Below are 27,324 nucleotides of genomic sequence, written 5' to 3' on the forward strand. Positions count from 1 at the left end.
TTGGAAAATTTGGTAAAACTAGTTGCCTCTAACATTAGTAATTAGGGATTTGGTGGGAAGAGAAAGGAAGGAAACTGATTTTCATTAGCCGTTAGACAGGCATGCTGCATTTTAGATTTTGTCATTTGATCAGGTATTGCCTTTTCAAATGAAGAGATACAATACAGCTGGCTCTCTGTCTGCTTGGGGAAAATACTTTCTGTATCAAACAGTTTTAGACTTTTATCTTGACATTATTTTCTATACAATACTGTATAATAATCACATAATTTACATTGTATGAGATATTCTTTATTTTTAAAATGTTATTTTTATTTATCGGAAAGGCAGAGCAACTGGGTGGGGTGAATGGAGGAAAAGAGGCAAGGAAGAAGAGTAGAGGGGGCAAAGGGAAAGACAGATCTTCTATTTGTTGGTTCATTCCTAAAATGCCTGTAAATAACCAGAGCTGGATTATGCCAAAGCCAGGAGCCCGAAACTCTATGCTGATTTCTCATGTGAATGGCAGAAACCTAAGTACTTGGGCCACCACCTGCTTCTCCCAGGACATACATTGACAGCAAATCAGGCGGCAGAGGTAGGATTGGATTCCATGTCCACCAATGTGGGATGCAGGCATTCTGAGTGGTGACTTAACTGCAAGTCCTACCACTGTATTAGATTTTCTAAGTAATCTGGAAATGATCAAGTATATGTAAGAAAATGTACATAGGTTATAGACAAAGGATTTGGTATGTAAGGATTTTTATTCATGGCGGTGGAGCCAGTACCCTGTGGATATTGAAGGATGGTTGTGATTTACTGTTTGTGAAGTGTGTATGTGTGTGTTTGAGGGTCTGTCCTCAAGGAAACTGCAGCCTCATAGGAATGGCTGGAAGTGCATGGTTGACTGGGAAGCTGTACTATTTGTAAACCAGCATCTTGTTGCAGGTCACATTTACTCTGAGCCTCCATGTTCACATGGACAGAATGGGTACAGTGAGTTGCTAGGCTTGTAAGGATCCAACAGGAGGGAAGGTTTTGAAAGGGATCCGTGGACTATGAGCAGTCACTAAGTAGCCGGAGTTTGTGATTGTCTCCTTTAGAAGGAGCTACTGGAGAAGAGAAGCTGCTGAGCAGGAAGATGATGAGATACTGGAGTAACTTTGCTCGGACTGGGTGAGTGAAGCTGCCTTGTCATCTCCACTGGGTGATGAACCTGCTGTCTCCTACCACTGGACGCTGGAGGATGACAATCTCACTTGTGTGCTGCTCTCACTCTCAGGAATCCAAATGGGGACCACCTGCCTCTGTGGCCGGCCTACAACAAGACTGAAATGTACCTGCAGCTGGATTTGAACATAAGTGTTGGAGAGAGACTGAAGGAGCAGAGACTGATGTTTTGGACCAACACCTTTCCCCTGATAATGTCTGCTTCTGAAACTCTCCCCAGCCCTCTTTCTTCCTTAATCTTCCCTTCCCTGATCTTGCCTTTCCTTTTCTTGTCTTCTTGAGAATTTAGTTATCTTTGTAGGATTTTATTTCCTCTCTACTATTGTAATTTCTCCCACAACCATGAACTCCATTCTGGATTTGACTGCTTTGTGTGTGATTCTTTGTGGGATAGACTGCTTTGGCTGATGTGTTATGGACTTGGGATGACCCTTTTGAAATTCTTTTCAACATTAAACATGCAGTTTGTCTTGGATAAGATTTCTTCAGTAAATCTGGAGGACTGGCCTAATGTATCTTATCATATGCAATGCAATCTGAATATAAAATATATACAGTGATATAATATCATTCTGTGCTGATACACTCCAACGCCCAATACCCAATACAAAAAATGTTAGAGATGATGTCTGTTAGAGCCGGGTCTTTTATTGTTCAGTAGATCTGCAAAGTAGGTCTATTTTGTCCATGTCTATACCCCATTTGATATAAGTGAATTCCACACTGCAGGTGACTTATAAAGAGGTTCTTTTAGCCTATGTCTCTGAATATCCAAAAGCATGACACCAGCATCTGTGGAGCATCTGATGGCCTTCCTGTGGGTCACAACATGAGTATGATGTGATAAGACAACAAACAAGGTAGAGAGCCTGCTTTCATCATGAGACCAAGCCCATGGCTGGAGTTCCATTAATCCAGTAATCTGCTTATATATGAATGGATTAATCGATTTGTGACAGTAAAGCCCTCATGAACCACTTCCTGAAGTGACAATAAAGCCCTTATGAACCACTTCCTGAAGGCCCCACCTGATCTTACCTCTTAACATCTAATGGGATTAAGTTTTAACGTGGGCTTTGGAGGGGGCATTCAAGCCATAGTAAGGGATATGCTGGAGAGTGTCTTCAGCCATGGAGACAAGACATAATACAGGGTCAAGAAGCTAGAAGTCAAATACCAGGAAACCAGGCTGATTGGGCGCTCCAGGGATAAAGGAGGCTTCCCTTAAGGGGCTTGAGATGAATATGCTATTCAAGAAATAAACATTGGATGCCAGGTACCCCGTGAGCACCTGGTGTGAACAAACCATGGCCTATAGCAAATAGAAGACAAGTATTAAGCACACAGGGTCTCAAGGCTCAAACTCCGTAACTACTAAGCAAAAGTAAGTTTTAAGAAAGTGCGACAGAAGGATTCTATCTTGGATGAAAGTCTTAGGGGCCTCTTCATGAAGGACTAGTATTAAGTATGTAAGTTCATAGGAAAGTGGAATTAAGTTTCAGTGGAAAAGTTGAAGCCAATGCATAGTTTCTCAAACATTTTCCTCAGGAATAAAAATTTGCATGCTTCAAGTGATGTATTTTAAAAATAGTTTTTTTTAAAAAAATCAATCTGAGCAGGAGGGAGGGAGATTGCACACTCATCTTCTGATTCACTTCTCAAAAAGAGCTGGGCTGGGACAGGAGCCAGGAATTGAGAACTCAGTCCAGGTCATGTGTGTGGCCCATTTTACTCAGATGTCACCTGGCCCCTCGACCGACTTTACAGTGAGCCCCAGAGAGATGAATGGATTCATCCAAGGTCCCTCAGCAAGGTAACCACCAGTCAAAACTAGATCTCCTGTCTCGTCTTTCTGGAGCAAGACTCTGTAGCATTATGTCCTTTTTCAGCAGATGGTTCAAGGCTGTGCAGTTCGCTCGGGCCTAGGAAGTTGTGGGAAGGGCAAATCAAACATCTCTGGACCACTCGATAGCTCTACTATGCAGAACCAAGGCGCATGTGTGTGAACCAGGAACTTGAAAGCTTCCATAATAACTGCAGCAGGCTGACTCGTATAATAACACTTGGAAAAATCGTGGCCCCTAAGCACTATTAATTTAAAACTGTTTTAAATGACATCATATTCATTTTGTACTGCTTGCTGTCCAGCATCCTTGGATGTGAATCTAGTTTTGGTAGGTGTCTTTTTAAGGGGAGCACATTTCCAGAAATGGGGCTCTTTTTCTCCTTCCTGTCCATATGTCATCAAATGTCTTATGGAGGTAAAGCTGGTGTATGTAGGTCACCTGGTGTCTTTATTTTTGCAGTTAATTGAGGCTTTGATATCAAGGGTGTGTGAAGAGTCACTTGTTGGGAAGGGGGGAGTGGGACACTGCCAAGCCCAGCTGAAGCAGAATCATCTTAGATGAGAACTGGGAATCCCGAGCGTCCCTCTCCAGTTGTTTAAATACTCACCTGAGTTTCAGTGGTGTGGTCTATGTGCTAAGGTGCTGGGAACACTTCCCAAAAGACTGCTCTTAGATATACCTGGTGTGGATGTGTCATAATTTGTTAGTCTGATCCTAGGTGTTTATGGGCATAATTTGATGAGCAATTTTGGGAAGTCTTTATGTTTTAATGATTATGGCTTCCAGGTTTATAGAAGAATGGATTCAGTCAAAGGCTGGGCCTTTAAAAATGACTCCTCTTGTATTTTATTAAAGAACCACACTTCTTCATGGTTATCAGCAACAACACAGATATAGATCATATTTGGGAAACGTTTTTATTTGAAAACATATTTACTCTTTAATTGAAAAGTAAAATATTTCTTTACAGAAATCATGCATGCACACAACACACGCTTCAATTTTAGACTCAGTTATTAGATCAAGACAACTTTAGAGGCAAACCTAAGCCGTCTTCACCTCAGTGTCCAGCAGAGGGCAGCATCACAACAGGAAAAATGCTTGCTTCCACTCAGGCCTTGGGTCCCAGTGATGTGAAATTGCACAACGTGGATGAAAAAGAAACACCAAGAGATAAAATTAGAACACCATAAACTGTTCTTTTCTGTAACATTTGCAAAGGGCAGATGTGTAATCTTCTGCATGTAAAGATGACTGTAAGGATTAAACCCAGACAGGACCGCAGTTGGGTCTGAAGTATTTTTCTTTCCCAATGTTTGTGCTTTTCTATCTTCGTTTTCCCAAGAGAAGCTGCCTCAGGTGGGATTAGAAAATTCCTCTCTCCTGAGCTGCCTTCTCCTTCTCTTCCTTTGTGTGCCCTTGGGCTCTGATATTTTTGCTCATTTCCAAAACCCAATTCTCTTCTCTAAACCTCTGCCCTGAGATATAGATCATTTACTTGGATAGAAGTAAGGTGACGTAGTGAGAGATATGCCTGGGCCCTTCATCTGGAAAATTTCCCTATCATGTGTTATCCCATGTAATTCTTCTATGATGAACCACCTTCCCTTCCCATATCTGAGATGGCTGTGGAGAGTGTGCCTCATTTTATTCCCTAGATAGGGAAGGCTGGGGAGAACAGTGTCTTGTTGTTTGTGCCCAAATGTAAGGGTACGAATTGATAAAGAGCTTGCTGTGTTCCATGGATGGGCTGGAGCTCAAGTATGGACTTGAAGGATAGATAGGAAGAGCAATAGCTTCCATTAGCATTTTAGAGTCAGGGCTATAATTGTGCAGTGGTAAGAGGGTGCCACCAGTGGGTAGTGTGGTTGGTGTGGGAAGGCTTGCTGCAGCACACCTTGGAAACCTGGGAGACAAAGTTCATACCTTCACCTGTAGAAACAGGTGTCTGCTTTTTAAAGACTTATTTTTGTTTATTTGAAAGGAAGAATGACAGAGAGGGAGTGACAAAGAGATCTCAGTGTGCTGGCTTAATTCTCAGCTGTCATCAACAGCCAGAGCCAGGCTAGGTCAAAAACCAGGAGCCTGGAATTCCATCCATGTTTCTCCTATTGGTAGCAGGAGCCTAAGAACTTGGGTCATTTTTGCTTACCTTCCAAAATGCATTAGTGGGAAGCAGGATGGGAAACCAAACAGCCAGAACTTGAACTGGAATGCTCAAATAAGATTTTGCATCATAGGAAACCGCTTAATTCACTGTGCCACAAGGATGTTGGTCCCTGGACATTCTTTATAGGACATTTGGCGTGGCTAAAGGTCTTTCTGTCTGTCTGTGTATCTACAATCTGTTCTCCATCCATGATTTTATATAATTATGTTTGAAACTATCTTCTGGATTTTCATGTGTGAGATCAATTCATTCAATGCCTGGTTTACGTCAATTTAAGTTGCATTTCTGTTAGCTCATGCAATAGAGTTCTTACTAAAATTGCCAAACTTGATCAACTATCTTCCTCCCTATCATTTCTATGGTCTTCAATAATTTTACCTGCATTAAATTTGATTCCTCCATTGGATAACTTCTTAAAGGCTGGTATGAACTGTTAACTGTTAAGTACAGCATTCTTGGAAGAAACTGTCTCTTTATGTGTGTAGTTTGAGTATGGTGCGAGTGAGTCTTCTGAAGATTGATGTGCTGGAAGCTTGATCCACAATGCTGTAATGTTTGCAGGTGAACGAACCTTTCAGAAATGGGTCTAGTACAATGTAATTAGGTAATAGGGTACTTCCCTCAAAGCGACTAATGCTGTTTCTGTGAAGGGAGTTAGCCCTTATGAGAGTGACTTGTTAGAGAAAAGACCAAGTGTAGTTCTTGAATGTCTCTGGCTTCCTGTGTTGCCGTATGATCTCTTCCTCTCACACACTCCTACCATAATGCCACCTTCTGTGTTGTAATACAGAAAATGGAGCCCCACCCCCAGATGCCAAACCAAAAGGGATTCCAGAGGTTGACTTTTAGCCTCCAAAATAGGGAGCTAAATCAATCCATTTTCTTCCTAAACTATTCAGAATCAGGCATTCTGTTTCTGGAACAGCAAATGGACTATTGCATTCATGTGCACACAATTATGTATACAATAAATTACATATTTGTATATAATCTTAGTGAACTTCCACACATGGATCACACTTGTCTAGCCAGCAGCCAGATTGAGAAATAGAAGCCCAGAAGCCACTTGAATTCAATTTCTGGCCCTGCATTACCCCTCTACTTACCCACCTGCTTAACAGCGGCAGCCGCTCCCCTGACAGCTAGCAATGCATGTCAGTTATTCCAGCTTCTGTGCTTTCTATACCCTAAAACATGAACTCTCTTACTTGTTTAATATCACTGCCTCCTAGGCATGGAGCTCAATCTAGAAAGCCACTGCCTCATCTTCCAGCTTCTGGGCCTCCTGGGTGGAGGCTGCGATCTGCAGATACCCTTCCTTGCGGTCAAACTTTGGCCAGTGAGGAAGCCGCTTCCCTTCAGGGTTCCTGGGAGTCAAATGCCCCCAAATGATGTGTGAAACCAATAAATATCTGAGATCGACAGGGACCCATCTGGTTTGTCTCTGACAAGAGGCCTGTATCTCTCCAGAGAGCATGCTCATTATTGCCCTGAGGCTGCTGTTTTACAGAACTGTTGCCAGAACATCACTGTCACAGCATCTGGAGTTTGATCACTCAAACTTCCCCATAGTATGCCCCATCCTCTGACCAGGGCTCCCTTCCACCAACCTCACCCATTCTGAGCAAAGCTGGCCCAAAATTTCACCACAGACTTTCCCCAGTCTTTTGTAACTCTGAATTTCAATCAAACAAATAAATCTTTTAAAATCCTGGATCTATATTAAAGATCTTCAGAAATTATAAATTAGAGTTAAGATTTTATTTTTTATAATCACTGTTAAAACACACATGAAAGGAAGTAACCAGATGTAGAGCACATATAAAAATAAAAATGTCTGACAAAATAATAGAATAAGAAGGAAGAATTTAATGTATGGTGTTACAAAGTTTTTACAGGCTAGACTATTGCATGGATTTGTAATGTGACTAATCAAAGTATATACAACTAAAGATTATTAAGAGATATGAACAAATCCCTAGAGTGAAGATAAAATAAAATCATAAAAGATAATCCAAATCAAACAGATAGATGGAAAAATTAGAACACATAAATAGAAATACTGCTAAGGTGAAAGTTTAACCCAACAATGACAGTATTTATGCAAAATGAAAATGATTCACACAGATAGGATCAGATTTCCTATGGAATTAAAAAGGAAGGTACAGTTAAATGCTGTGTAGTGAGGACTCTGATCCTAGTGTTTGGTTAGATGATGAGACAGGCTGCTTGCCTGTCTACTGCATCTCAACAGGCCCCAGCATCCCACGCCCTCACTCTTCAGACACTACGTGCACACCCTGAGACAGAACTGTGGCGTATGCAGCTTCCAGGCTGCTAGAGTAATCCGCAACAATCTCTTCTAAGAGATGTCTGATGTGCATGTGTCACAGTCTATTTAGTCTTGTCTTAATGGCATAATTACATGAGAAATATTGGAAGGAACTTTTTAGTTTCAAAATAGTACATGCTTTTGAGACATATATACTAGTTTAGTGGCTAAGACTAAAAGTATTTATAAAGATTGATTTTTATTTGAAAGACAGATACAGAGAGGAGGAGGAAGAGAGAGAAAGATCCTCCATCCACTGGTTTGCTCCCCTAAGTGGTCACAATGGCTGGAGCTGAGTTGATCCAGAGCTGGGAGCCAGGAGCTAGAGCTTACTCCTAGTCTCTCATCTGTGTGCCTTATGCCCTCCTATACTGCTTTTCAAGGCCCTAAGCAGAGAGGTGGATGGGAAGCAGTGCAGCTGGAACAGCAACTGGAGCCCTCATGGGATGCTGGTGTTTGCAAGTGGAGGATTAGTCTGTTGAGCCACTGTGTTGGCCCTTATTTACTTATATGAAAGAGTGACAGAACAGGACAGACAGATGTTATCTATTTACTAGTTCACACCCCAAATCCCTCAATAGCTTGGGTTGTGCAAGAGCAAAGCCTTGAGCCAGAAACTCCATTCTGGTCTCCTATATGGAAGAAGTATTGATGTCATTATTTACTGCCTCTCAGGCATTTTAGCAGGAAGCGGGGGAGCCCAGATTCTTTGATATTGAACGCAGGAGTTCCATGTGGCTGCTTAATCTGATGTACCACAACACTTGCCCCCTGACCCTTTTGTAAATTATTCTTCTTTTGTTGTAACTTCACTTTTGTAAGAAGCTGTATCGGTGCAGGGAGTGTATATCATATTTCAGATATGAACTCCATCATTACTATAACATATACTATAAATTATATGATATGTACATTCCATTATAACATTTTTAATGTTCCTTCCATTTTTAAAGACAGAATATAAATATATCTGTTTCTTGGATGACTTTATTAAGTAAAATAGAGGAAAACCTCAGGAATAAATCAAGTCTTCATCCATGAGTATCCTCATGTCCAGCAGAGGGCAGCATTACAACAGGAGAAAGGGCCTAGGGCCTTGGAGTAGTGGGTGACGGGATTGATACTGTACAACTTGGACAAAATAGATAAATGTGAAAGTGACGGCAGGTGCCATTAATCGTTTTCTCTAGCATTTGTACATAGCGTTAGCATAAACCACATTGTATAAGGGATGACTAAAATACCAAGTTCCCAGGAAGAATTGAAGTTTGGGCTGAAGTGTTTTTCTACCTATTTAGAACTTTCTAATCTGCCTGGGAGCTGTCTCAGATGGGACTGACCCAGCCCCATTCCTGGGCCTCCTGCCTCCTCTCTCTTCCCTTGAGGTCCCGTTGGCAACACATCTTCACCCAGTCTTGAAGCCCACCTCTCCCTCAGCCTCTAGCCTGAGCTGCAGGTCACCACTTCCTCCACCAGTTCTCAGGACAGAAGTCAGGGAGGGGTGGGAGCTGTGCTCAGGCACTGACCAGGGAAGCTGCCTCCCTCACGTTGCCACAGGTCCCTGCTACGGATGAGCCTCCCTTCCCCGGGTGGGACAGATGTCACTGAGTCTCCAACTCCTGTTTTGCTGCAAGTACGTGCAGAGACGGCCTCGTCTCGGTCCCTGGGATGGGAAGGGCAGGGACAGCAAAACCTACCTTGTGTATCTATTAGGGTATTTGTTGGTGAGGAGCTCACTGTGCCCTGTGACTGAGTGGGAGCTCAATCCTGGGCCTTAAGGATGGGTAAGAAGAGGAGGAGCTGTGATTGGTGTGTTGGAGTGAGGGACATGAATGCAGGGGTTGGGGGGTGCACAGTGGCGGGGAGGCTGGCCTTGGCAAGGTTGGTGGAGCACATGTAGGGGACAGCTGTATCACCTCACCTGTAGCAAACGGGGACTGTGAGAGTCTGTTTTCTTATAAAAGGAATTTATTTGAGACTGAGAACCTTTCAAAGGAGGGCAGATTATTTAGCAGTTGTGCAAATCCTAGGGCAGAATTCTAAAATATGATAAGCTCAGTGAGGGCTGCATGACAGGATGCCCTCTCATGGACATTTTTGCAGAACAGACAGTAAGATGGAGAGCAGGGAGGGTCTGAGCTCAGTCTATCTACCGGCTCCCCAAGGAACAGTTCTGATACCCAGAAAGCTGCATCAATCTGTCTCCAGGGTGAGACTCCCAAAGATCTAATTGCTTCCCGTGAAATCCTACCTCTTAACATTGCTGGGCTGGGTATCAAGCCTCCAGCACAAGGATCTCTGAGGGGACATTCACACCACATCCAGAACAATCGAAAGTAGGTGTGATGTTCAAAGGGAGACCTTGTGTCCTTTAGTCGGTCACTATATTACATATTTGTCTTATCTATAGTTAAAGCTCTATTTGCCTGCTATAATTATTTAAATTAAATTAATTAATTAAATTAAATTTATTTTATAAAATCCCTGGATTTCAAGTTTAAGTTGGATATCTGTTTATGCATACAATAGATTTCTGATTACAGCAATTTTTATTGCTTGTTTATGTGAAAATTTGCATAGAATTTCTGGTTTATGTAACCGATCGTTTAGTTTTTTCTTATCCTATTGTACACTTACCTATCCTATTAGCTAATGAATTTTAATGCCTTGTGCAATGTTTATATTTTCATTGAACATAAAATTTGTATAATTATACATGCATACATACATATTACATATATATACATATATACACAGAATCTTTATGTAGTTTCAGTAGCATGTAGCAATTACTTAAGCAATGTCAAGAATAAGAGAGTGAGAATATTTACTGGCTCCTTAGAATCTACTTGAGCTCAGTTTGAAGACTTGTGCACTTTTCCATTGCTGCCCACCAACCAACAATGGGAGCAACTGAGCTCGTTTCTAGCCACTTATATTAGCTCCTGATTTAGTGCTTTGTGTAAAAATAATGAAGTTCTCCTTACCTGTCTTCTTTGAATATTCTGGTTGTGTTTACATAGGCTAATGTGATTCTAGTCTCACGTCACTTTGCTCATGCCAGCACCAGAGGACTCTCATCATTGATTCCCATGAGTTCCATTCCAGTTCTGACTTTGGTATTTCTCTCCCACCAAGATGCAGCTGAGGTCTCTCCCAGAAGGGAATGCGGACTGTGTGGGAAATCTGGCAACTTTATCAAGCCTGGAAACCTGTCCCAGTGACCTAGAGAGGCACAGGCCAGGGACTCCCTCCAGTAAGGGAAGGACTCCTTGAGCACAGCAGAGGCGGGCACATGCCTCCCAGCAGGTCCCTGCACAGGTGTGATAGTTTCCTGACTGCACTAGGAGAGGTCAGAGACTGATCACCCTGAGCATCAGCCGTGGACCTGTGGCTGGTAAGCCTGTGCTGTTGCATCAAATGAGTTTGCATCTTCGAGCGGATCCCTGCCCAGGTGGAGTAGCCCCAGACTGCAGTAGGAGGGAGCTCAGCTGAAACTGCATTGGCTCAGGAGTCACAGTGAGATGAAGGTTAGTGGACTCAGAGCAGAGGCTCAGACTCCAGAACTGTGGGAGCAGGAAAGCCTCCTCTGGGTCCTAAGCAGGTACGCGAGCTGAGAGAAGCTGGAGCTAAGCCAAAGGGCCACTTTGAGCTTCACTGCCAAGAGAGATGTTGGCCAACAGAGGAACCTCTGCATGGAGGCACTGGTTTGTGTGTTTCTTCCTAGACATCTGAGCAGATGGCCCTGGAGGTAGGGGATGTGTGGAGTCTGAGCCAAGTCCTCTGGGGACCTGGGTCATTTTTTTGCATAGCACCTGAGAACATGACTAATGTGTCTGCTGTGTGAGTGAAAGTCAACAGTGGAAGGGTGCTTTAGGTTTTGGGTTCCCCTTAGAGTTAACAGCCTCCTGCCACTAAGAAGCAATGCCTCCATATTCCCATTTTAGCAACTGTCCTGATTCTGCGTTGTCTGTAATATGTACCTGATCCTGTGTGGAGGCATATGACAGGATAGTTCTGTTGAAACAGTAAATTCATGCTTTTCATTGACATTGAGTTGAGGCTGGTGGCTTGACAGGGGGAGCACATTCACCCCTACCCTTTAATTATCCTGGGGTGGGAGGAGAATGAGCTCAAGATACTAAGATGGAGCACCCAGGGTGGCTGGAGCAGGGAGCTGTCACTGCATAGTTGGGACTGACTCGCAGAACTGAAGGGTTCTTTAGTACCCTGTGACTGAAGTAATTTTCTGCATAAAAACTGGGGATTCAATATTTAGGCAATAGTGTGTGCTGTATAGCTGGATCCCTGGGCACACAGACAGCTGCAGGAGTCTTTTATGTGGGTCATGTTCTGACAGTGGGAGTTGTTATAACCACTGTGGACTTATTTGGGGTCAATAAATAGGGAAGAGATGATGGCAGGCAGTGACTTTGCAAGAAGTTGTGATCATTGTCTCATTTGTGCTAACAAAAAGAAATTCACCTTATCTGACCTGGGTGTCACCTGGACTCTCACCCCAGAGTATGATACCCATACCACCAGATAGCCACCTCATGGTCATTGATTCTGTAAACCATATGGGCATAGTTCAAAGGTAAAAACCATTAGAGTCAATAAACAGGCATATCTAGAAATGACTTTCTTCTCAAAATGTAAACAAGCACAAGAAACATAAAAAAGGGAGACAATATGACATCCATAAAGGAACAAAACAACTCTGATGTATTAAAAGCAAAGATGAAGAGATTGCTGGAATGCCTGAAGAGTGATTCACATAAACAAGCAAAGAAATTCAAAAATCCACACACACATGAAGAGAAATCAAATTGAAATATTGGAAACAACTATTCAAAATGCCAATGAAAAATATAGTGGGAAGCCTTATGAACAGAGTTGATGAGGCAGAAGACAGATTACCTATAGAGGCTCTCCAAACAGACTTACAGCTGATTTCTCATCTGAAACCGTAATGCTGGGAGAGAGGGCAGAGACAGTCCAGGTCCTAAAAGAGGGAAACTGACAACCAGAGTACCTGCCCCACCAAGGCTCCCATCTTTATACGATGGCAAATAAAGACTTTGCTAAACAAGCATAAATTGAAAGAATTTGGCACTACCTTTCCAGCCCTACAAATGATGCTTGAATATGTTACACACAGAACTATAGAATGTTAATCACACTAGTAAAGGTTGGAAAAGGAGAATACCTCTAGGCACAGAAAAAACCCAAGGCAGACAATGAGGATATTTATGACAAAATCATAGGACCATTTCATTACCTTTCTTTTTTTAAAAGAGCCCAGAATATCTAATCTATGCTTTCCTTTTTTTAAAAAAATAGATTTTATTTATTTTTATTGGAAAAGTGGATATACAGAGAGGAGGAGAGACAGAGATGATCTTCCATCGATGGTTCACTCCCCAAGTGACCGCAATGGCTGGAGCTGAGCCGATCCAAAGCCAGGAGCCTGGAGCAGGGTCCCAAAGCTTTGGGCTGTCCTTGACTGCTTTCCCAGGCCACAAGCAGGAAGCTGGATGGGAAGTAGGGACACCAGGATTAGAACCGCGCCCATATGGAATCCGGTGTGTTCAAGGCAAGGACTTTAACCACAACGCTATCACGCCGGGCCCCTTCATTACCTTTCAATAATAATCTTGATGCAAGTATCTACACTCCAATTAAATGTTATGAATACATTGAAGAAATAGACCTGTTTATTTTCTGCCCATTATAAAAAATCTATGTGAAAAAAGTGGTACACATAGACTGAAAGTTGAAGAGCGTAGACTCCAAACAGTAATTTTTAAAAAAGATTGATTTACTTTTATTGGAAAGGCAGATGTACAGAGAGGAGGAGAGATGGAGAGGAAGATCTTCCATCTGATGATTCAGTCCCCAAGTGACTGCAACAGCTGGTGCTGTGCCGATCCGGAGCCAGGAGCCAGGAACTTCTTTCCGGGTCTCCCACGTGGGTGCAGTGTCCCAAGGCTTTGGGCCGTCTTTGACTGCTTTCCCAGGCCACAGGCAGGGAGCTGGATGGGAAGTGGAGCTGCCCATATGGGATCCCAGCGTGTTCAAGGCAAGGACCTTAACTGCTACGCTATCACGCTGGGCCCTCCAAACAGTAATATTAAGGAAGTTCAGCACCCCCACTTTCATTAAAGTATACAGTGACTAAACAGAAAATTAACAAAAAATGTCAGAACTAATATATTGCAGATCAATTGGACCTAATTGATTATACATATGGAACTTTCATTGCACATCACAGAATGCACAGTGTTTTCAAGAGTTTTGGAACCCACGCTAAGTTTGACCACATGCTGGACCATAAGGAAAGCCTTAACATATTAAAAAAAAGTTGATACTGTAGCATGTAGCTTTTCTGATCATCAGTAAATTAATCCCAGAAAATATGAAACACGTGCAGACTGGTTGTCAGGCTACTGAGTGAATAATCTGTCATAGAAGAAATCAAGAAACACTGAGTTTCCTGGAAACAAATGAAGATGACAGCACATCATAGCAAAGTTTATGGGCATTCCAAAAGCAGCGTTAAGGATTAAGTCCACAGTAACTAGTGGCAACATCAAAAAATCAAAGACATAAAAAATGCTGTGTTAATGCATCTCATAACCTAGAAAACCTGCAAGAAATCAAATCCAAAGTTAATAGAATGAAGTAATTAAGGTTTGATTAGAAATCAACAAAATTCTAAGTAAAAATATGTAAAATCAGTGAATTAAAGAACTTTTTTGAAAGATGAAAAACTGACACATCATTAGCAAAAGTAACCAAAAAGGGGAGAGAAAACCCAAATACATGACATCAGTTCTGGGAGTGAATTTAAAAATTTTCAAGCTGATTTTGAGGACTCCAAATTGAAGCTTCCTTTTGCCTGCCTTTGAGAAATTCAAAGAGTACTAAAGCAGAGTTTGACGAGGGAGAAAAATGCTTCTTGAACAAGTATTTGATATATATAGCATCTGGATCTAGGGTGGAGATTTGTGATCAAGGGTTGGTCTCTGGGCTGCCTTACTCAGCTCCTATAAGAGGCAGGGAGAACTTGCTGGTCCCAGCAGGTGCGGTCCTTCCATGATGTGGTTCTGTGCTCTGGTCCTGGCCTCTCTTGCTGCCTCCACAGCTTGGGGTGAGTGCTTCTCAAATACAAATGCTGGGGGCGGGACACATTCAGAATGCTTAGGCCAGGACAAGCTGAGTGGAGATACAAAGGGGAGTGATGCCTGTCAGTTCTGGTTTGCAGCAGTGTGGACCTCTGGACTTGAGTAATCCCAGCCTTACTTGGTTATTCTGAGAAGAGATACATGGGGCAGGGAGAAGAATTGACAAGAAGAGATCCCAGGAGCCTGGATCATATACAGGAAGACAATGAGCTGAAGACTCACACATGATTAGTTTTATGTTTGGCTGTGGCCAAATCATAACTTTACAAGAGAAATGGAATATATGTATAGCACAATGTATTTGCAGTGTGTGCCTTCCATGTATCTGAGTGTGAAGTGCTGCCTTTTCTAGTTTCACTGCTTCTGCTAAAGTCACAACTTGCCTGCACACCTTGTCATGCTTGGGAGTTTGAATGGTAACTCCTGATCTCTTTGTAATCCTGAATCAGTGCAGCTCGTGCCCATCCTCTCCCCTCTATGCTTCTCTCTGACTTCTAGCCATGACTGTGTATTCTTCCAGTGCCTCCATTAATGTAGTGACACATTCCTCATATTTCTCCAGTGGACATTGCGATCCCTGCTCTTACTGATGATGCGTTTTTTGTTTGACCTTTCCTTTCTGATTCACACTAGAATCCTCCAAGAAGTCACTGACATCCAGGGAGAGTACTTGACCTTCAGGTGGATGGTTCTTCTTGCTCCTTAGTTTACTGCCTGTCAGTCTTCAAGGGAACCTGTCCTGTGGCATCATCCTACACAACTCAAAGATAATGTTTTCAATGTTGAAAAACCCACCTGGAGTCCACATCAAACCTTTTCCCTTCTAATATATCCTGTTTCCTCTCCATCATCAGGGCAGACAACTGCACCACCTGTGGTGAACACCAGGCAGGGCAAGGTCCTGGGGAAGTTTGTCAGTGTAGAAGGAGTGGCACAGCCTGTGGCTGTCTTCCTGGGAATCCCCTTTGCCAAGCCCCCGCTGGGATCCCTGAGGTTTGCACCACCAGAACCTGCAGAGCCATGGAGCTACGTGAAGAACACCACCTTCTACCCACCCAGGTAAGTCTTACAAGGGGCTGGTGATGGCATCTTTCAGTGGAAGAAGTGGCTTCAGGATGATGTAGGGAGGGAAACCCTCTGATTTGTTTCCATGGTTCATAAGGTCCCAAGAACATCATTTAATTTTCATGTCAATCTGAGTATTTTATTCATGATATATTTATTGAGCACCTAATGTGTACCACACTTATTCTGAATTCTTTGGATCCATTGGTGAAAAACAAAGATTTTTACCTTCATATAGCTTTCCTCTCACCAGTGGGGTAGAGATAACCATACATTGTGCAAAGTCATACATGAGTCACGTAATATGTTAGTACGTCATGCTTTGGAAAAAGTTGAGTGAGAGAGAAAGATAAAAATATTAATTCTATCTAATTGCCTGCCTTGAATGAACCTTAACACATTGCAGGATTGGGTGTGTGTCTAGAATCTAATTTTAAATAGAGAATATGAAATATTTCTATGGGTAATTAGATTAAAGACCAATTTTTACAATTCTTAAAAAATGGATTTTGCGATATAATAGGCATAGTGTAATAATAATAAGGTAATAACAATATTAAGGATAATTCAACCTTTCTTGTATTAATATTAGTAGAATTGAAGTATTTTTCTCCCCATGTTTTTTTTTTTTTTTTGACTAAGTATATTTACTTCCTAAAGGTACCTTTTCCATCATGGAAGGCAGACATCACCTTGTTGCTGTTATTCTGCCCTCTGATAACTGTGTCCCCTGGCTCTGAGTGCGTCACTTACCCCAGCTCATTCTGTGGGCAATATGGGGTACCTGCCTCTGGTATCAGTGAATGATGCTTATAAGGATTTTGGAAACACATATGCCATGTAGCATGGGCCTGTTTACCTAGGTGTAGTCATTAACTCTGCAAATAGGCTGTGGTTCTCTGACAGAACCAATCATTTAAACCAAGTGTAATCTGTGTTGATCTTTGAGATCTCACATCAGACACGCTATAGCCCTGCAGATCAGACATTTAGACCCTTTAAGGGAACCTCTCTTTCCTCACATGAACATGGCAGATGCATTCTCAGACAAGATTGAGCCCCACTTAAGATCACACAGCAAATAAGTGGCTGGGCCTGGACAGATGTGCAGTTCTAAAGTGGTTCCAAAGATGTTATCTTCACCTTCTACCAATTCTACTAATTTGAGTCTGGAAATAGAGCTGAAATATGAATTCGAACATCCTAGCCAGGGTCTGCCTCAGCAAACATCTTGTTGAAATACGGTTACAACTCAATGATCTTGTCCTCCTCAGGTGTTCTCAAATCGGAACAGTCAATTTAGATTTTAATCCAGACATGAAAAATACTACTCTTAATATGTCTGAAGACTGCCTTTACCTAAATGTTTACACTCCCAGCAACTTGGTGAAGAAAAGTAGGCTGCCGGTAAGCATCGGGACCCGTAATCATTAGGTCTCAACTTCTGGGATCACCTGTTGCAGAATGCTTGGACGGTGGCAGCTTGGACGGTGGCATCATTGTTCAGGACTGATTCAGGGTTCCCAGTACTTGCTTTAATCAGAAGAAATATCACTTTTCCCATCACGGTTGTCCCCAGTAACATAGGGCCTCTGGTTAGTATATCTTTGATGCATGTTTAAATTCCCAATTCCTTCATGCCAATAAAAGGAACAAGAGCTGTTGTTCTTAGTTGATAATTTAAGAATCTGATGTTCAGAGCCACAGACATAATTTCCAGTTAATTTCGAGTTGAATGATAGAGAAGAGTTGATGACTCAACTCTTAGAAACTGAGTCCCAGAAATAGTTTACACAGCAACATTGTCAGGAGAAGAGCTGAGGATCTCTGAACTTCAAACCCATCATCTTAGTCATGGTCTTAGAATCAAGACCCTGTATGACATTCTATCTACCTTCTGGTCACTGCACACAAAATCCAGCTATGACAACTTTCTTTGCTGCCTGACAGAGGTTGGAAAGTATCGAAGCAATCTATGAACCAGATTTTTTTTTGCTTTTTGTTTTCTTACATTTTGTAGGTGGTCCAGTGTTTATGATTTGCTTGTTTTCTTGGAAAGTCAGATTTACAGAGAGAAGAAAAGACAGAGAGACAGATCTTCTATCCATTGGTTCACTCCCCAAGTGACTGCAATGGCTGGAGCTGAGCTAATCTGAAGCCAGGAGCCAGGAGCTTCTTCCAGGTCTCCCACACAGGTGCAGGTTCCCAAGGCTTTGGGACATCCTCGACTGCTTTCCCAGGCCACAATCAGGGAGCTGGGTGGGAAGTAGAGCAGCTGGAACAGGAACTGGCTTCCATATGGGATCCCAGTGCATGCAAAGTGAGGACTTTAGCCTTTATGCTACCATGCCAGATCCAGTCCAGTGTTTTACTGAAGCTAATTTTACTCTCTAATTAACTTTGGAAAAAAGGCTATTTATACAATGAGTCAAAATTTCTGAAATGTGAAGGGTCAGAGATGATGCAGTCAGGTAGTTAGAATGAAGTAGATGGAAGCAAGTTATCTGGGAAAAGGAGGCATTCGCTGGTTAGTTATGGGGAAACACTATGGCACCTAGTCAGTGTCTCAGGGACACCCAGCTTGGAGCCTGGAGCGAGAAAGGAGATCTATACCAGAGTGCAGAGGTTGGATCATGGAGCTGTGGACAAAGTTTCATTCACTTATGTATGCATTTATTATGTACTCAGTGTTCTTATTCATACTTAGAGAATGAGATTTGGAGTTACTGTGAAGGACAAAAACAAAACCATTTTGATGCAACCTCTGCCTTCATTGATCTTGCCAACTGCTCTACACAAAGACATGGTAATGTCTTCACCCCATAATTGATGTTGGGCCCTGGGTACAGCCTATAGCTCAGTCCCTGCCGTAACAGCAGGTGGGATTAGAAGTAGAGAAACAGGTGCTAAGGGAACCTAAGGCAGGGAAACCTCCACCCAGGGTCATGGACTATGCAGGCCTTGAGTACTGAACTGTCTGAATTTCATCCAGGATTTGCCTTTGATAACTTGGAAGCTTTGGACCTGTTTCCTCCCTCCCCCCCTCCCTTCCTCCCTCCCTCCCTTCGTTCCTTCCTTCCTTCCTTATTTTTTATTTATGGGCCCTAGCACCTAAATTCCTCACATTGCATGCACTGGGATCCCACATGGGCCCCTGCTCCCGTCTGGCTTTCCATCCAGCTCCCTGCTTGTGGCCTGGTATAGCAGTTGCGAATAGCTCAAAGCCTTGGGATCCTGTACCTGCATGACCCGGAAGAAGTTCCTGGTTCCTGGCTTTGGATTGGCTCAGCTCCAGCTGTTGCGGCCACTTGGGGAGTTAATCAGTGGATGGAAGATCTCTCTCTCTCTTTCACATCCTCTCTGTGTATCTACCTTTCTAGTATAAGGAGCTGGAAGGGAAGTGGAGCAGCTATAACAGGAACCAGTATCCATATGGGAACTTGTCACATGCAAGGCAAGGACTTTAGCCATCAGGCTACCACTTCAGGCTTTGGGCCATTTGTTATCTTCACTCAGCCTGTTTCCTCAAAATGGAACAATTACATGTGAACATTCAATCATGACTAACGAGCTGTGTCTCAGGTCAGGCAAAGTCCATAAATCAAGCATTTGTGACAGAGCACTTAGAATGGAAGCATGAATTTCACTCTTAACCTAAAATGGTCAACCTTTGTGATGTGGTCATAGGCTGCTAACCGTTGGACAACTCAACATGTGGTCTTGGAGTCAGACTATTCAGGTCCAAGTCCTGTTTCAACTTTATGTTAGATCTGAAAATTCCAGCAGGCAAAGTTCTCCAGTTGTCTTATCAGTCCTGTATTACTAATTATCTCCTGGTTAGCTTATTTTGAAGTGCTTATAGCAGTGCTTGTACATGGTTCAATTTTGTTAAATATTTCTTTAATGTTGGTCATTTCCAGTCTTACTCTTTCCTGCTGTGTGAGCCTTTTAAGTGCACAGTCCATGAGTGATGTCCTGTATCCATTCCCATTTTTAGTTTTTGTCACAGATCCTGGCTAGCACATGATGGGTCCTCATATCAGGCAAATAATTGAAGACACTAGAGGAGGTGCCTTTGTCCTGGGAATTGGAGTGGGTATGATCTGGTGTCATAAGATATATTAGAAGGAGACCTCACTAGGGAATGTGTCCTGCTTTTTAAAAAAGATTTATTTATTTATTTTTCTTGGAAAGTCAGATTTACAGAGAGAAGAAAAGACAGAGAGACAGATCTTCCTCCCATTGGTTCACTCTCCAAGTGACTGCAATGGATGGAGCTGAGCTAATCTGAAACCAGGAGCCAGGAGCTTCTTCCAGGTCTCCCACACAGGTGCAGGTTCCCAAGGTTTTGGGCAGTCCTCGACTGCTTTCCCAAGCCACAATCAGCAACAGGTACCCAAATGGCTTCTAGGTTACTGCACTGGGCCTGGATTATATGTTTCTTGAGGTCAGCTTTTATTGTACACACATTTAGGTCTCACAAAACAGTTTCCTCAAATTAAGAAAAAAAAATAGTACTTCAATAAATCATGGAAATCTATTTTAAAAGATATTTATTGGGGTACTAAAACTAAAATCGTCATAGTTTTTCACAATATACATATTCTATGTGCTTCTTAAAAACTTCATAAAAGGTCTTTGTTCATGTATACGTTGAACTGGAAAAATATATGCATAGAAATGATTGGAATGTTGGGGAATACAGGAGACCTAGGTCTTTGCTGTTCTTATGATGTTTTCAGTTTAAAGAGTTTTGGGTAGAGATGGCACTTGGGAACCGGCAGAAAGTCAATATCACATGTTTGCCTTTGGACAATCTGGGATAGTGTAAGAGGAGAAAGATGGCCTTTACAACTTTGTTAGGTCCCAGTGAAATTTGTTGCATAACCTTCCTGACCAAGAGATAGATTATCAAGCCAGAAAACATTTCAATTCTTTGTTTGCTCTGCTTGTTATAAACAGCATTTTTGCCTGCTCCCTCTGTAGGTGATGGTGTGGATCCATGGAGGTATTTTGTTGGTAGGTGCAGCATCAGAGTTCACTGGGCTGGCCATGGCTGCACATGAAAATGTAGTGGTGGTGACTGTTCAGTACCGTCTGGGCATCTGGGGATTCTTCAGGTAAGTCATTAGGCTCCCTTTTCAGAATAGACTCCAAAGCAAGAAAGCTTAGAGCAAGCCCTAGTCATGGGTGTCCTCAACAGGACCCTGTCTACACTCCTTAATGAGGAATGCAAATTCCTTCATGGTTAGACTCCATCTGCCTTCACTTCCCCTAGACACACTTGTTCTTGTGTTATTTCCTCCACCTGGAACATTTAAAATGCCTGACAAATTCCTATTTTTCTCTCACAGTCTGTTATTAGTTCTAGATTCACCTATTTGTGCTCTGTGGTGTGAGCTCAGTGTGCTGAGTTTTGCCTATTTGGTTCTCAGGAGTTCTCTAGCTTACAGAGCACTGTGAGGCACACATAGTAGATTCTCAGTTCAGAGCTGTCAGATGTGTGAAGGCAGAGCTCAACACAAAACCATGCTGTGGAAATAGGAGACAGATGAAGATGCCTGTGTTAGTGATATGGAAGACAGCCTTGTTCTGGAAGCCTGACTTGAGTGTCTGGTCCACTGTGGTCCTGGGAACCCTGCCTTGACATCTGTGCACCCCACCCTGCTGTGTTGCAGCACAGGAGATGAGCACAGCCGAGGGAACTGGGGTCACTTGGACCAGGTGGCTGCACTGCGCTGGGTCCGGAACAACATTGCTAACTTTGGAGGGAACCCAAGCTCTGTGACTGTTTTTGGAGAGTCAGCAGGTGCTCAAAGTGTGTCTGTTCTTGTAAGTCTCCCACTACCCCCAAGCACAATGTCTGCTGTAGGAAATTTAGGAGACCAACTATATTGGTATGGGCAAATTTATTTCCAATTCCTGCATTCAGGGATGACCCTGTTACTTGCACAGCATCAGATGCTGGAGAGTAAAGAACAAATGTTTCACAGCCACCAGGAAGTACAGGGTTCAGTGTCAGTCTCAGGGTACAGAGTATCTTTCAACCTGTGGCAGGTTCATTCTTCCCTTCCTTTCTCAGCTGAGTTCTCTCTTCTTTCTGATAATGTTATTTCTGACCTCTTGGAAAGCAGGTATGAATAAAGGAAAGTGGGGTGCAGAATTGGATGAAATTCCCTTATCCAGCTTGGGAGCCTGTCTACAAGGTGTGAGCAACAAGAGGAGACTGGGGCTTCCTCTGAGCAGCTCTGAAGTTTCCATGCTTGAGACAGAGGTCAGCTATCTGTGAAAATGAGCTGAATGGAAAGGTTAGGGGAAGGAGAAGAGATGGAAAGTGGACAGGGAGGAATAGGGCAGGTGAGGTGGGCCACAGATGTAACCTGGGCAAGCCAGGTCTTCTTGTGTAGAGAATGTGGTTGGGGAGACTCTAAAGGAAGTTTTAGAAAGTGCTAAGCCTTAGGAAACCCTCAAGTTGAGCCAGACTTGAACAGAGTGTTCAAACTGCTAGTGTAATTTTCAGACATGTCTTGATTTTAGAATTGAATGCTTGAAAATGTTTTTACATGTAAATGTTGAAGATGGGAAGAACTTGTATAATTCCAATGAAGAGAAATATCACCAGTAATACCAATTCTAGGGATAGTCATGTCACTATTTTGCACATATTTTCTGCTACTTTTTCCATGATTGTCTAGCTATTTTCAGTGCCTTTATATGTCTAACAACTGTCTATCATTTTGGCTGTCATTTATATCTGTCCATAATACTTGCCATCTATTATATCTACCCATTATCTATCTATAGCTATCTCTAACATTTAGTTACTATAAAAAGTATTATGTATTTCTACAGGCATTAAAATATACATGCATTATATTTTCTTTGTTATTGGCAATATTCTGAAGCCAAAATGAAAACTTGTTCATTCACCCAATTTCCTAATATTGCTGTCTCCAATTTTTACTTTCAATAACAACATTAGCCTTTTTGGAGATCTTTGTGTGTCTTTATGATTATATATTTTTAAAGAATTATTTATTTTTATTGGAAAGTCATATTTACAGAGAGAAGGAGAAGCAAAGAGAAAGATCTTCCATCCATTGGTTCACTCCCTAAATGGCGTCAATGGCTGGAGATGAGCTGATCCAAAGCCAGGAGCCAGGAGCTTCTCCCAGGTCTCCCACATGGGTGCAGGTTTCCAAGACTTGGTGCCATCCTCCAGTGCTTTCCCAGGCCACAGGCAGGGAGCTGGATGGGAAGTGGAGCAGCTGGGACAGGAAACGGTGCCCATATAGGATCATGGCACATATAGAGTGAGGACTTTAGCCACTAGGCTACTGTGCTGGGTCCTCTATGATTTGTATTTCATAGAAAATTCCTCATAATAGGAGTGGTGGTTCAGACTAGGTGGCTAGAATTGCCAGGCTGTGTTCTGACTGCCCTGCTGTGCCCTGTTTTGTCTCTTGCTCTTTGTTCTGGTTTTATTATGCTCGGGTTCTTTTGGAGAAGCCAGGTCCAGGGGAAGCTTGGGACATGGGTCAGGCCAGACAAGGATCATTGGGTCCACAGATCCCTGGGGTGTGCAGGAAAGTTGGTTAGGGAAGAGTAGTGTGATGAGGAAGTCTTGAAGAGATGCATGTTGGTGACCCTCTTCCCAGGAGCATGACATCTCCTGCTTATCCTCCCCCCCAGGTTTTATCACCGCTGACCAAGAACCTCTTCCGTCGAGCCATTTCAGAGAGTGGTGTGGCCCTTTTGCCTGGCCTTTTCATTAGGAACCCAAAACCTTTGGCTGAGGTAGGTCTCACCTTGGACAGCTGCTGCCCCCTTTTCTCTGCTGTCCTGATTCATCAGGGTTCTTTCATACTAGGGGATCCACCTAAGATCCTGGAAGCATCACTGATGTAAGAATGGCTGAGAGAAAAGGACAAGGAGACACCTTACCCAGCCTAATAATTACATAATCAAGCAAACCTGAGCAGAGCACAGAAGCAGTTTCACAAAGTCAGCAAATGAGCAGGGGCAGCCTGCAACTTACGGTTGCCACTCTGAGCTGCAGTGCTGTGCACTGCCCACTGTACTTTTTTGCAATTGTGCCAGGCCAGAGTGCTGGGTGGGTGGTGGACAGTGACTGTGATTGTGGCTCAGAGTCTGAGACCTGGAGGATGCACTTCTAGGACGAGCAGGAACATTCTAGTTTCTCCCTGAGTGTCTGTGACTGTGATTAGGTCCTGGCTCATTCATTTATTGATCATTTATCTACGAAGTATTCTTTTTTACTTTCCCATAAAATATATGAATTACAAGGGAACACAGAATAGCTTTTTTTAACTATTTTTTTCACACAGACTTTGGTTATGCGCTAAAAAAGTCCATATTATGACGTTACATATAAAAGCATAAAGACAGTATAGGAAAGGTACAACTCTGAGGATGAAGAACAGATCAGTGTTTGTTCAGTGTCAGGGTCATAGTGTGGAATTAATGACCAACGGGTAACATGAATGTGCTGGAGTGATGTGACTGCTACTTGTACATTATTAACTCACTTTCCTTTCATACTTAAATTTTTTAGGCAACAAAGTAGTTGAGCAAGGATCTTTAAATATACTTGGAAATGGAGATTATGAAATGGTCATGTTAGAATTTTAAAATATACACATGTATTTTTTCACCAAAATGAGAATATCTTCTCATTTTGCATGAACCCTTTGGGTACATATTCATTCTCTAATTATTTGAGAGACCTGTTGCAAGAAGCCTGTTGCAAGTTTTTGAAAAAATGCTTACATGTGAATGTTTAAATTTAGAATTCTCTCTTTGTCTTGTACTTTGGCAGTTTCAGTGCAGTGTGCTTTGGAGAAAACAATCCAGATGATCACCCCATTATCCCCTGTGTTTTCCATTTTTGTGAACTCCACAAAGTAGTCAGGCTATTAACTTAAGCATTCTATGCTTAGGGAACAAGAGTGCTCATGTGATCAGCTCTCCACTTCAGTCAGTTCCACTTAGGACAGAGACTCAGGGTTACAGTGCTGCTTAGATACTGTCCTGTTCTAACAAGCGTGGCCTGTAAGAGAAGTCAGGGCAGGAGGCAACTGAGCAGATTCACTTCAAGGCCAGATGGAGAGACAGAGGGGGTGGGGGAGTGGGAGTGTAACTCTTTGATCTGTTCGTTCACTCCCAAAAGGCTGATCTAAGCTGCAAATAGGATCTCGAAAGCCATTTTTCTCCCATACATGATTGGGAAGAGCCCAAGTCCTTGGTCATCCTCTGCTGCTTTCCTGGGTGCATTGGCTGGTGGGGTGCCAGGTGGCTGCCAATTAGCTGCGACTTGGATACTCTGATATAGGACTAACCATTGCAGGTGGTAGCTTACCAGTTTAACTACAAAATTGGCCTGTGTACATTTTTTTAAGAGAGAAAAAGAGACTGGAGAAGGATAAATAGGGTCCTAGATGTCTTGCCATAGAACTATGACTAAATCTGCCCCAATTTATATGATGTTTGCTCTAATAATGTGTTATTTTTCATTTATAAATGACTGAATTAATAAATGCAAATAATAATAGTCTTTCATGACCTGCATTAGTGACACTGAATGCCAATTTCAATGTCTTAAATGAAGCTTTACACAGAAATACTCATTCATTTATTTGTTGCTTATGACTGCTTTTCATAACCACAGCAGAGTGAGAGTAAATATAATGGAGACCACAAACACCAAATATTTATTACTAACCACCAATACCACTCGCTAACTCTTACCCTAAATAGAGGTTATATTAAACTTATGGCTCCCAGGCATGAATTTGAAGGTGGAAACTTTCAGCTTTGACACAAACACCTCACTCAACTGAAAACCATCAAGGATGCACTGAGATGCCCATCAGGCCTCTCCTTTAGGGATCACACCTCCATCATAACCTGTACTTTCCCAGGTTTCTTTGTGTCAGTCATGGTACCTAGGCCTCCTGCAATTCTGCACGTTTCAGTGTGCAGAACACCAGTGCCCTCCTGCTGACTTCACATGTACCATTCCATCTGACAAGAGGAGTACAGTCACTCCCCGCTACTACCTATGGTGGAGAAATCGAAACACAAGGAATGTAGTAGCGTGAGGCCAACAGCTAGTAGATGCAGGAGGCAAGACATGAAAACAAAGTGGAGTTCAGGATTCTGTATTTTTAACTCCATTTCCACACTGTTTCTCTTCAGATATTCAACACTGGGATCATTATTCTTGTGTTAAAAGGATCCAGGCATTACTGAGATGCATAGAATGTATATTTTGTTCCTGTCTCAATTCGAATTTGTAACAGAGGCAACACCATGTGAAACATGAACCCAACTCTGCTGCGCCACAGAGTTTCTGCTGCCTTCAGAGGTTCGGATTAGGCTAAGACACCTCTGTTTGGTCCTGAGCTCTGTTCTTGTCTTTGATCTCTACAGAAAATTGCTGTCACAGCTGGGTGTTCTACCACCACCTCAGCTGTCATGGTTCACTGCTTGCGCCAGAAGACAGAGGAGGAACTCCTGGAAGTAACACAGCAAATGGTAGGTCTTTCTCTCCCAGTGGCCCCACCCCCATGTACCGGACCTCACAGGTCATCATTTCAATGGTTTTCTTGCCCTGGATAAACTACTTGGGACATTTCCTCATCTCCCAGGAGGAGTGTCAGACCCTCAATCTGAAAGTGGAATTTCAGTTTCCCTTTTTTATTGTTAAATGATTCAAATGTAAGAATGTCCACAATATGATATCATGATTAAAATTGTTAAATAATCATGATTCAAAGTATTATGAAATACTTCACGTGTCAAAAAAGTTAAGGTAACCTTGATAATAAGAAAGTGCATAATATTCCCTCATTTTTATAAAATCCTAAAATTTTGCTCTTCTTGTATTCAGGTATGTTTTAAATGAATTATCTATTCCATATTCCAGAAGTAACCACTATCTTGCATTTAGGTGATTGTGTTGGTTACATAGATTTTTAGAAATATGTTATCATTCAACTTGAATGATTAGAAGACATCTAAATTATAACACTATAGAGATTCAATTTTCTAGACTTTTCTGACACTACTTCAATTATGATTTTAGGACAAATTTGGTGTTTCTGATATGGTTTGAGTTTCCCCAAAAGTTCACATGTTGCAGGTGATGGTGTTGAGAGACAGTGTAAATTTTGTTAGAGGAGAGTCCCAATGGAAGGTCCCAAGGCAATGGAGCAATGGTCATCAGGTTGGACTAACATATCATTTGAGGTACAGTTTGACACTGAAGCACTCAGCAGGGCTAATGCTCAGAGAACAAAATATTCAGGGCCAATGGGAACTATTCTGTATGCACAAGAAGGTGTTCATTTAGGCTCAGGCTGATCCTAAAATCTGTATTTGGTCTCTGGATATCTGCAGATTCCCAAAGCCCTCAGGATAGGTCTCTCTCATGGTGCTATGTCTCTGGGTTGTGTCCAGTGTAGTCTTGTGCTTGAACACGGTTCATTG

At 42.4% G+C, this 27,324-nt stretch overlaps 1 protein-coding gene across 2 annotated transcripts in view; it reads left to right on the forward strand.

Moving 5' to 3' along the window:
* Positions 1-27,324, forward strand: part of LOC101521389 (carboxylesterase 5A-like) — a 65,623-nt gene that overhangs the window by 27,585 nt on the left and 10,714 nt on the right. The window contains exons 12-17 of one of the 2 annotated variants that reach the window (XM_058674441.1): positions 15,603-15,807; positions 17,088-17,220; positions 20,800-20,933; positions 21,492-21,645; positions 23,506-23,610; positions 26,266-26,370. In XM_058674441.1, coding sequence (XP_058530424.1) covers positions 15,603-15,807; positions 17,088-17,220; positions 20,800-20,933; positions 21,492-21,645; positions 23,506-23,610; positions 26,266-26,370 — 836 coding nt within the window. Of the gene's footprint in view, positions 1-1,085; positions 1,159-1,264; positions 1,577-15,602; positions 15,808-17,087; positions 17,221-20,799; positions 20,934-21,491; positions 21,646-23,505; positions 23,611-26,265; positions 26,371-27,324 lie in introns of those variants that run through there. The other variant, XM_004583864.2, reaches the window with a different exon arrangement.

Source organism: Ochotona princeps, chromosome 16, assembly GCF_030435755.1.
Source record: "Ochotona princeps isolate mOchPri1 chromosome 16, mOchPri1.hap1, whole genome shotgun sequence".
NCBI classification, from domain to species: Eukaryota; Metazoa; Chordata; class Mammalia; order Lagomorpha; family Ochotonidae; genus Ochotona; species Ochotona princeps.